The 12,086-nt window shown below is 35.1% G+C and overlaps 1 protein-coding gene across 1 annotated transcript; it reads right to left on the bottom strand.

Annotated features, from left to right (window-relative positions):
* Nucleotides 1–6,302: 6,302 nt before the first annotated feature.
* LOC107841806 lies at nucleotides 6,303–7,354 on the bottom strand. The gene has a single exon (XM_016685654.2). The coding sequence runs from the start codon at nucleotides 7,142–7,144 to the stop codon at nucleotides 6,797–6,799; it is 348 nt and encodes a 115-aa protein (XP_016541140.1). The 5' UTR covers nucleotides 7,145–7,354; the 3' UTR covers nucleotides 6,303–6,796.
* Nucleotides 7,355–12,086: the final 4,732 nt, after the last annotated feature.

The raw sequence follows: 12,086 nt of genomic DNA on the forward strand, positions 1-12,086 counted from the left end.
TTACCTTGTAGATCACATGAGTTATAGTCTTCATCTTAACGTGTGTTCGGGAAGCCCACTTTATCCCTAGGACCTACCATACGATCCAATCTTTCATTCACCATAGCCATGTCTCAGAAAATAGTGTCAAGGTAGGCCAAAATGACATTGATGACATTGTTATCCATGGTTTGAGAGGTGGAAGCCTTGGGTTCCATTCCAATTGTACCTAAAACAAAAAAAAAGAAACAAACCTACAAAATGAACAAACAATATTAGTAGTAAAATCTCCTCACCAACACTCATAGACACTCACTTTTGTGATCCTCACAATTAGAGCGACGAATATTGAAAGTTGTTTATACTCCGGTAGTCAATAAGATGCCAATTCTACTTGGTGGTCTAAATGGATTCTTGTTTGATAGACTAAAGACACAAAAACAAAATTTACTTAAGAACTTGAAACAAAGAAGTTACTATGAGTTAAAAATGAGAAAAACACATAAATAACGAAGACACGAAAGAAACGGATTCAACAATTAATCTACAACTAAGTAAGTGATTACTAGTTGTTAATTAATTCTAGAATCAAGACATGAAACTAATGAAACAATAAAAATAAACTAAGAATCTAAAATTTTTGAGCTTAATCACTTTCGGTGATGATGTGGCAGCCTCTCATTCGTTGTTAAAAATTGTTGAAAGTTTTGAGAAATTTTTTTATTGTTTTCAATTTGTATTGATCAATGTTCAATTGGAAGAGTGTATTTTTGGTTTTGGGAGGGAAACAACAAGACTTAGAGGCTTTTAATGTTAAAAAAAAAGCTTGTCTTTTTTTTCACCCTTTTGGCAAAACACCTTTTGAAGCCTTTGTCCCCCTTTCCTCTTTTGTAGGTCTTGGGAAGACCCTTTTCTCTCTTTTGGTAATAAGACCTTTTGAAAGTCTTTTGGCCCCCTTTCTTCTTTTATAATAGTCTTGGAATGTGTTTCAATACTAACAAGACCATACCTTCTTTCTTCTTTGATTTTAGATCAAACAAACCATTTTCTCTTCAACAAGATATGAAGATGTTGAAGAACACCAAGAACACAACTTTGAATCTTGGAGTTCTAAGGTTAACGTTGGACCTCCCTAACATCAACAACACATATTCAAGCTCCAATATTCAACAACATCATCAACAAAACATTTTTCCAGCCACCAATCTTCAACAACAACATCAACAAAATATTTTTCCAGCCACTAATCTTCAACAACAATATCAACAACCTTCCAACATTCAAGAACCACTTGGATGCTCAAAATTTAGATGACTCTATTAGTGTTAGTGAAGAAGGGACTAACACTAGAAACATCAAAACACACAAAAAACACAAGAAAACCAAGCCTCAAATCTCGGCCCAAACACAAAAATGGGACAGATTACTTTTTTTTTTGCATTTTTCAATTTTTCCAACACTATTTTTGTGATTTTTCAAAATAGCAAGCCCAAGATTAATCTCGTAGAAACGAAATCAATGATGGATCTGACATCAAATGATACAAAAACGATCTACGAAATGCTAAAACAGTCCACGACACAAGGAAAAATTGAGATAAAGATAGAGACAAGTCATGGCACCAATGCAAATACACGAGATAAATAAGATAAGATACAAACATACAAAGTGAAATAAGATAAGGGGTAGGTAAGATGACATAAGATCTTATGAAGCAATGAGAACCAACACGTGTATTGAAGGAACCAACCGCTAAGGGAATCAACTCCACCTTACAACCACCGTTTCTAAGCAAAAATCAATAATGGCTTTTTCAAGCCTACACTAATGGCTTTTCCAAGCCATACGCTAAGGGTATTACACTCTCAAAGAGAGAATAAGTCTTTCACATATTCATCATTCAAAAACTCCAGTGAAAAGACCTAAAAGAGACTTTATATAGCCTTATTACATAATGAAAGACAAAATGACTCCAATACCCTTAATGAGGTGGGGCGGCCATGGAGTGTTACTTGGACAAGGCAAAGCGACCAAAATACCCTTAATGAAGGGCCCAAAACCATGAGTCCTCAATCTTCAATGCTCCAAGCAATCTTCCATATGCGAGATTGCTCTTTGGCGTACTCAAATCGGCCCTCCCATGTAGGATCCCATGTCCTCAATACGACTAAAGCTTGATGCCCCACGTACTGACTTTGAATAATGTCATCGAAAGCTAAGGCGGCCATTTGACTTGTATCATATAGCTGGGTATTTAGGGTGGGCCTAGTGTTCGGGCATGATTTTGGCCAAAAGTTGATCAGGCTGCCCAGGCAGGCTGGGGAACAGCCTAGTATGGGCCATTTTGGTTTTATGGGTGGTTTGGGTGGTTAAACGTGCAAAACGGTATGAACGGACCATTTTTAGGCCAAATAAGTGTGCTATAGCCCATAAATTTTAGGGTGGGACGACGGTTAGGGCATGATTTTGGCTTAAAATCGATCGGGTTGCCCCAGGTAGGCTGGAGAGCGTCCTAATGTGGGCCATTCTAATTTTTTGGGTGGTTTGGGTGGTCAAACGTACGAAACATTGAGAATAGGTAATTTTTCGGCCAAATCGGTGTGGTATCGCCCACAGTTTTTGGGGTGGATTTGGGATTCGAGCATGATTTTGGCCGAAATTCGATGGGCTTCCCTAGGCAGGCTGGGGAGCAGCCGAGTATGCGCCATTTTGGTTTTCTGGGCATTTGAGTGGTCAAACGAGCGAAATGGCGCGAACGGACCATATTTTTAGCTAAATCGGTGTGCTATAGCCCATGATTTTTAGGGTAGGCTGAGGATCCGAACGTGATTTTGGCTAAAAATCGACCAAGCTGCCCAGGCAGGCTGGGGCGCAGCCTAATACAGGTCATTTAAGTTTTTAGGGCAGTTTGGGTAGTTAAGCAGGTGAAACGGCGCGAACGGGCAATTTCAGGCCAAATCGGTATGCTATAGCCCACGGTTTTTTGGGTGGGCTCAAGGTCGGGCGTGATTTTGGTCAAAAATCGATCGGGCTACCCTAGGCAGGCTGAGGAGTGGCCTAGTGTGGACCATTTTTGTTTTTTGGGCGGTTTTGGTGGTGAAACAGGAGAAACGGCTCAAACGGATCATTTTTTAGCAAAATCAGTGTGCTATAGCCTAGAATTTTGGGGCAAACCCGGTGTTCAGGCATGGTTTTAGCCGAAAATCGACCAGGCCTTTCCCAGGCAAGCTAGGGAGCGGCCTAGTGTGGGCAATTTTGATTTTTTAGGCAGCTTGGGTGGTCAAACGGGCGAAACAGCATGAACGAGCCATTTTCAGGCCTAATCGGTATACTATAGCCCACACTTTTTGGGGTGGCCCAGGGGTCCAGACTTGATTTTGGCCAAAAATTGATCGGGTTGCACCAGGTAGGCTGGAGAACAGCCTAGTGTGGGCCATTTTAGTTTTCTGGGTGGTTTGGATGGTCAAACGGGCGAAATAGAGCGAACGGACAATTTTTGGGCCAAATCGATGTGCTATAACCCACGTTTTTAGGGTGGGCCCAAGATCCAAGCATGATTTTGGCTGAAAATTGATCGAGCTGCTCTAGGCAAGCTGGGGAGCGGCCTAGTATAGGCCATTTTGGTTTTCTGGACTGGATGGGTAGTCAAACAGGCGAAATGGTGCGAACGGACCATTTTTAGGCAAAATCGGTGTGCTATAGCCCACAGTTTTTGGGGTGGGCCTAGGATTTGGATGTGAATTTGGCTGAAAATTGCCCAGGCTGCCCCAGGTAGGCTGGAAGCAGCCTAATGTGGGCATCCTGATCGATTTTTAACCAAATTCACACCCAAACCCCAGGCCCACCTCAAAAACTGGACGATTTGGGTCGTTAAACGGGCGAAATAGTGCGAATGAACTATTTTCAGGCCAAATCGGTGTGCTATAGCCCACGATTTTTGGATTGGACCCAGGGTCCGAACATGATTTTGACCTAAATTCGATCGGGCTTCCCCAGATAGGCTGGGGAGCGGGCTAGTGTGGGCCATTTTATTTTTCTGGGCAGTTCGGGTGGTCAAACGGGAGAAACGACGTGAACGAGCCATTTTTAAACCAAATCGGTGTCCTGTTGCCCATGATTTTTAGGTGGGCCAGGATTCGTGAATATGGCCAAACATAATTTTTAACTTATAGTGTCTTACATGTGTAGACACGTAATTTTGTCCCTTCCCGATAGCACTTTTTAACCATTTTTTACCTTATCCTACCGTATACCCTCACCCATGTAATTACATCCCACAAAAATACAAAAAAAAAAAACCAACTCTCAACAAAATCCCTAACAAACTTTTATTCTTTTTAACATCCTAACAACCTACCCTATCAAAATAAACCATCTCCCTACCCCTACTTAAACCTACCCCACATCACACCCCTCTTCTGTTTTTTCTTGTCCAAAATGAAAGGACCAGGAAGGGGATAAATACAATATATACACACAAGACCTAGATACGAGAAAAAAAAAAGGGATACAGATATCATCATCTTCATTAGAAAAGACAGATTCACCATTGAGAAGCCATTTTTTTTTCTTTTCGTTTCTTCTAAATCGCAGACACGCACAGAGAGATTGAGAGGGAGAAAAGAGAAATTAAGAGAAAAGAGAGAGATCGACGAGAGAGGACAGAAAATAGTAAAAATCCGATCTGCGAACTTCCTCGGAGCACCGGCGACGGGGATCATCGCAAGAAAATGTTGAATCCAGCTTCATCGCCTACTCAAAGTTCCTAAACTAGCAACAAGAATCAGTCATAGCAGCGTCGGTGCTTCAGTTTAGGCTTGGGATTGACTGACGGCCATCGAAAAATTTTGAGTTGGGCTCGGAATGGTTATTAGTCTCGGATTCGAGCTGGTTCGTCGGGATTGAGGTTCGACGGGAGATTTTCGGATCCGGCTCTGTCTTTCGATTGTGAAATTCGACACACAAAAAGCTCATTTGAAGGTCCAATTCTACTCTCTCTCATTTTTATTTCACTATATATGATTGATGTCGTGATTCTTATTGATACGTGATGGGTTGATGATACGAATTTGGAGCGTGTTTGAGTTTTCTATAATTATCGTGACTTGATTGGTTAATTCTTATATTGAAATTGGTTAATTGATTGGGAATAAATGGAACGGGATTGAAACTTGATAAAAAGGTGAATGTAGATTAATTTTCGTTTGTTGTCTTTTGTTTAATTCGGAATAAGCATGAATGTGATAGATTTGTGATATGTTGAAATGGATAGGCAATATAGGTTCGAGTAGGCAAAATTCAGGTGTGATGTGTTGATCGAATGCTTTGAATATTTGACTGTGTGTTTTGAACGTGTTTTTTTAGTTAGCTTATTTAATTCAAATGTATTCATTCGGTCGGGGAATGCCCCGACACACATTGTATTTATTCACCGGGGAATGCCCCGATGTATCATGTTGGCGGAAAATGATCGTGATGAAGGCCCGCGGCGTCGGGTAAGGCATTGGAGCTTAGTCTAGGATTAGTTTAGAATAGGATTTATATTTTTCGTATTTTTCTATTTTTGGGACTGTATAACTCGGACTGGACACTATATTTTTATTTGTTTTGTTTTATTTATTTTATTTGTTTGATTGTTTTACGTGTTTTGTGTGTTTTGTTCATCATAGTGTCGAATTAGCCGATATGTTCCACCAAGCGACCGTGGTCGAACCACAGAATCGAGGGATGCCTAACACCTTCCCTTCGATCAACAGAATTCCTTAACCGGAATCTCTGTTCACAAACCAGTTTAAAGAGTCAAATGATTTTGGAAAAGAATTTTTCAGTGGTGACTTGGCACACCAGATTATGCCAAGTGACGACTTTGAATAAAAAGTATAAATAATCCTTTTTCGAAACAAATTTTCATCTTTGTCACTTTAATAATAAAAATCCTTTCGAAACTTAAAACTAATCTTTGGAGTTGAGAAAAGGGGTGTGACAACATGTGCTCTTCTTCTACAACAACTTTCAATACAATATTTGTTTTCTTTTCATTTTTTACAATTTCTCCTTTATTAAAAATTTAATCTAGTCCGTTTAAATTATTTAAAATAAATATTATTATTATTTACTATTATTATATGCTAATCCAACATTTAAAGTTTATAAAATTCTACAACTATATGAACTTAGTAAACGACACTCTAAATCCGCGCCGATTATTAGAGGTACATAGCTATGAAGTTTCAAGTTTAAATCTCGAATAAAAATAAAAACACTAGATAATTTTTTTTTTACTTTGATGAATAAATTACTTGATTTCAAGTTCAAATCTCGAATAAAAATAAAAACACTAGATAATTTTTTTTTTTACTTTGATGAATAAATTACTTGATACGCGTGTTATGCGTGCAAACAGACTCGAACACCACGATTCTAAAAAGATACAATAATACTAAATTCAAGCTACATGATCAGCAGCAACGACAATCATAATAAAACTACAAAATACATTACACAAATTTCATGAAGCTATTAGCTTAATTCCAGCAATTTTAAGCATTTGATTTTCATATATCTAAGAGTTTACTATCATCAAATGTTTCTAATAAAAATTAAGAATTAGTAATTAAATTGACAGAGAATTTTTAGCTGGAAAACTATTTCCTCCACAGCTCAATATATCTTCGATGCTGTCAAATACACATTAAACAAAAACAAATCTCAAATAAACCAACTAATAATATTATTATTTTTTTGTTTAATATAGTATTTTTTTTAAAAAAAAAAAGCAACCATTAATCATTATTCCCTTAATTAAAAATCAAATTAATTAAACTTTACTGAAAACCAGATCTTCTTCATCTTCATTAACCGCCACCAAATTCCTCTTCCCAACCGCCGCCGTCGCTGTCGATACAGCCGGTGAAGTACACGGCGAAGTATGACCGGACGCCGCCGCCGCAGCCATCAAAGATAAGCAGCCTTCGCTCCAGGACCGTTTGATCGGATAGGAAACGTGCATATAACGGGAGGAATGAGAGCAATTGCCTCGGGATTTGTGCAGAGCACAGCCACAATTTCTATGGTAAGGCCTTTTTGAGATCTCCAAATCGTGACCGGAGATAGATCCCTCGAATATTCCACGGAATATTCCATCGCTGGCAGCTCCGGTAGCCATATTATATTTAATTAATTAATTTGATTGATTAATTAATTAAAAATAATTTAACCACCTTTTGGGAAAAAAAAGGGGTAAATGGCGAAAGAAATTTGAGAGAAGTGAAAGGGAAATAAATAAACAGTGAAATAAAAGGGGGGAGGGGGTTGCGGGGAAAGCGGGAATATCGAGGTGCATGGGCCATGCAAGTATACAACGTGGTACTTAAATGTTTCATTTAGATCTAGATATTTTGTCGGCCTTATACATGGGACACTTTTGTTGAAACAAAAGAAAATGACTACTTAAGTTCTTTTATTTTTTTTTAATATATATATATAATGTTAGTGTTTCGACCAGTTTGCGCTTTGAGGCTCTAGCCTTCCACACGTGAGCAGTGGTAGATATAGAGTACAAGGACGGTAAGATTTAAAATTATATAGAAAAATTGTCAAAAGTTATAAATATTAATAGGTGGGAACTCATAATCCTTGGGAATCCACAAGTTTAAAATTCTGGATCCGCCTCTGTCCTGAGATCAGTAACGGAGCCATATACAATTCAGGAGGTTTATCCGAACCTCTTTCGTCCAAAAATTATACTATTTTTACATGGTCAAAAATATTTTTATGTATATATAATAGATATTGAACCCCCTTCGACTAGTCCGTATAGTTACTTCTGAACCCCCTCAATAAAAAACCTGGCTCCACCACTGCGTGAGATGGAGTTAGTGTTAAGGCTCTAACCTCCCACCAACGGCATGGAGTTAGGATTTAAAGTCTGCAAATTTTAAATTTAGGTGAAAAAATAATAATATTGCTACTCGATTTCAAATTCACAATCACAAGGAATAAAAGACTCTACAAGACGTGTTCGCACCGCTAGGCTGCAAGCATTTCTTGTGTTGGTGGGGCTCTAACCTCCCACCAACGACATGGAGTTAGGATTTAAAGTTTGAGAGTTCTAAATATAGGTGAAAAAATAATAATATTGCTAATGGATTTCAAATCCACAATCACAAGGAATAAAAGACTACAAGACGTGTTCGCACCGCTAGGCTGCAAGCATTTCTTGTGTTGGTGGGGCTCTAACCTCCCACCAACGATATGGAGTTAGAATTTAAAGTCTGAGAATTCTAAATTTAGGTGAAAAATATTGCTACTCGATTTCAACTCCACAATCACAAGGAATAAAAGATTCTAAAAGACGTGTTCGCCCCGCTAGGCTGCAAGCATTTCTTGTGTTGTGAGTTCACACGCAATCAGCATTTATGTTTCTTCTTAATTTTTCAATACAAATATAGATTTCACCCGGAAGCTACTGGGTTCATTCGAACCCCCGTTTAGCACTATTGCTCCGTCCCTGTCAGCAAATAAATATTAGGTAGCTTTGTCACTCAAGGTTACAATAGACAGGAAGAAATCACCTAATGTTTGTATCGGTTGAGAATTGAATCCGGAAATATATAAGTTTAATTTTAACTTAATATACATGTAAAATAAAGAGATGTATTGAGAATATAATTAAATAAATAAAAATAGTTGAAGAAGAATGATTAGAAGTTGATATATGTTGTTTCGATTGGGTAAACTGATTGTAGTATTATTTTATGGTAGTATTATTTTGTTACTATTAGTTATTGTGTTACTCCTTAGTGTCCTTTTATACCCCTATTAATCTTTTTCTAGACTATATTTTATCTTGAATCGAGGGTGTATCCAAAACAATCCCTTGACATCATCTTTAAAGTAGTGATACACACTACGTATATACTCTACTACCCCAAACTCAAAAAAATGCATAAAATACTTTAGATAAATTTTACATTGTGATGAAGAATAAATCTCAAATATTATGTCAAAATTATTTTCGTTATTCGATATATCAAAACGATACCTTATGAGAATATGACAACTATAGAATTTAATGGGATAATATAGTGAATTCCACCAAAATTCATGACCCACACGATGTATCTGATAAAATAAACACGCATTAGAACTTGTCCATTCATGGAAAATATTAATTCTTTTTTTGGCAAAGATTCAAGTAACATCATCAATAGAATCATATTATTTAAAATTAAAATATCATAAGACTTTAAAGATATCCTGTTTAATTTCGAATAAGACGTTCATTTAAAATTGCTATAATTGGAACACACATTCATTGATCGACAAGAAATATGTAGTTGCCATTTGAAAATGTAGTTGAAAAATAACAATTGAAAGTTGAAATTATATTTAAACACGAATTTCACTTGAAAAAAGAATGACGCTTATATATAAGCGAGAGAAAAAAAATTAATTTGAGAAACTAATCAAAAAATCATTCTAATGTATAAATAATATTTAAAAATATTTTCTTTAAAAAAAAACTCATATCCAAATTCGTACTATTTACTACTAAATTTTGCTTTCCCACAAGTTGGGGAAATCCCTATATTATCGTACCTAATGGACCTAAATATTATTGACTTAGAGATGAAAAAGATGCAATAAAATCTCATTATCTTTGTGTTTTAATGATCATGCAAGTTTCACTCTTTTAGGTGCCACAAAAGAGATATTATACTACTAAACAAGTTATTGTGAGATACGGATTCAATTTGCTAGAATAATTAGTTGTTTAGTCATATGTGGAATTCAATATTTGATTTACCAGAATATCAATTTCTTAGAATCATAAAAATCTAATACTATAGTTATTGTAGGAGTAATATTATGTGTTTCTTCTCTTATAAACGAATGTAAGACTTCATATTGTTAAGAAAATGAAATTTATTAACCTTGTGAGGTTTTCAAATTTATCTTTAAGTATTTTAACCTTGAAAATTGGCATACCGTCATATTACGGGATTAATAAAAATTGTATTGCAATGAAAAATATTTCTTAAATAAAGAGAAATTTAACTCTTATTGAATCATTGATATGATGTATTTGTTCTAATAACACAATTTAACAGTCTTTAGGCCCAAAAGACTTTACTGATTTTGGGCTTTGTTAGTCTAGAATTGTGATTTGTGACTAATAACACCTATTTAACCATTATCTGGCAAAGTTTGGGCTTTGCTAGTTCATCGGGTATGTGAAAAGAAGGTGTGTCGATACGTCAATAAAGAGGTGTGAGGGGTTGACTATTGCAAAAGTCGGGAGAGCTGGTAGAGGTAGGTTGAAGAAGAACCCGGGAGGGTGAGCGGTGTGTGAAGGGACGGGGAGGGAGGAGGGGGGCAGTGGTGGATTCAGAATTTAAGGATTGTGGATATTCGGGAGGTTCAAACACATATATAAACACCCAAAGCTTTAAGGTTCCACCCTGAAAATCAAAGCACCCAGCCATCTTCTTGGTTTCATGGGTGTTTTTTTTCATCTTATATTAATTTTTATACATTTTTTATATAATTATACTTATTCTATATCGGGATTAACGGGTGCCAAAGCATCACATTTTTGAACCTATGTCCGCCCCCTGATGGGTGGTGATTAGACATGAAATAGAATAAATTCAGTTTACTGAAGACATATGACCTTAGATTAGAAGCTAAGTTATGAGGATCGAGCATTATTAGGATAATAAAAATTCGAGTTCTTTTTTCTTTTATTCCTTTTCTCTTCTACCTTTTTCTTATCGATCTCTATCTCACAAAGATAAAAATAAAATTTACGTACATCTGAAAATTTTTTTCTAGGGATAAATGAGTAATTGGGAAGTGTGTTATTATCAACTTGGCCGATATACTTATGAAACTTCATGTTACGCACGGCGTTGGGAGTTGACTTTCTTGAAATTGTGAATAAAGATACCTTAATGTAAAATTTAATCATCCTCCAATTAATTAATTAACACAACATATTAAAATTTTATGTTATGACTCTATTTCTAATTTATTAAATTTTAAATAAGTTATTTATATATTTTAGATAAGCTTTTTTTAATGATAAATATAAAATTTGGACAAAAAATTAAACTTTATTGAATCCATAATTTTTACTATAGGGTAATACACATTTTATGCATGTTGTGAGGTATTTAAGAAAGAGTGCATGTACTTATGGTAATGTTTATAAAGTCAAATATTTTAGGTTCAAAAATTTAATGGTTACATTAATTATGAATATATTATTCTATTTGTTTCTAGTTATATATATCTTATTTGCTTTTTAATATATGTATTTAGTAAGTCTTTTTTTTTTTATCATTTTCATTTTACTGTTATCACCACTATCATGTAGAAATGACACGATATATTTGCTAGAAATTATAATATTCAAAAATTGTCTTTACACTCTTAAAATGAACAATGAGTATATAGTTAGTAAAGCAAATTCTTACTCTTTAAGCAAATTATATTTCTTTATTGCTTTTAGGTAAGATTTCTTCATCAAAGCTTCATGAATATTGTACCTTACTTCTTAAATTTTAAGAAATTTTTGTAAAAAAATTTATTCACTCTATTTCTTGAAGATATATAAAGTTCACTCTAGTTAATCTTATTTATCTAAATATTTTTTGATTACTATAGCATAATATGATTATAGAAAATATATAATATGACATAACATGTAAAATTAATATCAAAGAAAACTCAAATGTTATAATAAAATTCGAATTAATATAAATAATGATTTTTATAGAGAAATCTGACTGTAGTTATCTATCACAAACTCTTTTTCATTCTAAAAGATATACATCAATTATCAAATTCATATAAATAATTGATGGTAGGACATTCACTTCATAGGTGTTGATACAAAAGCTTTCTTTTCAAATCTTAATAATCATTCTCAAAATCATTAGTAACTTTGATGATTAATTATTTGACAATTGATTATTTTATTCTTTATTATATTATATATATCTAATTAATTAGTTGCTGCCCATTTACGTGACAAAGCATGAAAAAGCAAAGGACATATTGTTGAGTAGTCAAAAGGGCATTATTTGCAAGCTGTAAAATAT

Source organism: Capsicum annuum, chromosome 9, assembly GCF_002878395.1.
Source record: "Capsicum annuum cultivar UCD-10X-F1 chromosome 9, UCD10Xv1.1, whole genome shotgun sequence".
In the NCBI taxonomy this organism is placed as follows: Eukaryota; Viridiplantae; Streptophyta; class Magnoliopsida; order Solanales; family Solanaceae; genus Capsicum; species Capsicum annuum.

Excerpts from the sequence above, each read along its gene's own strand:
- LOC107841806 (XM_016685654.2), bottom strand. The coding sequence starts at position 7,144 with ATGGCTACCGGAGCTGCCAGCGATGGAATATTCCGTGGAATATTCGAG.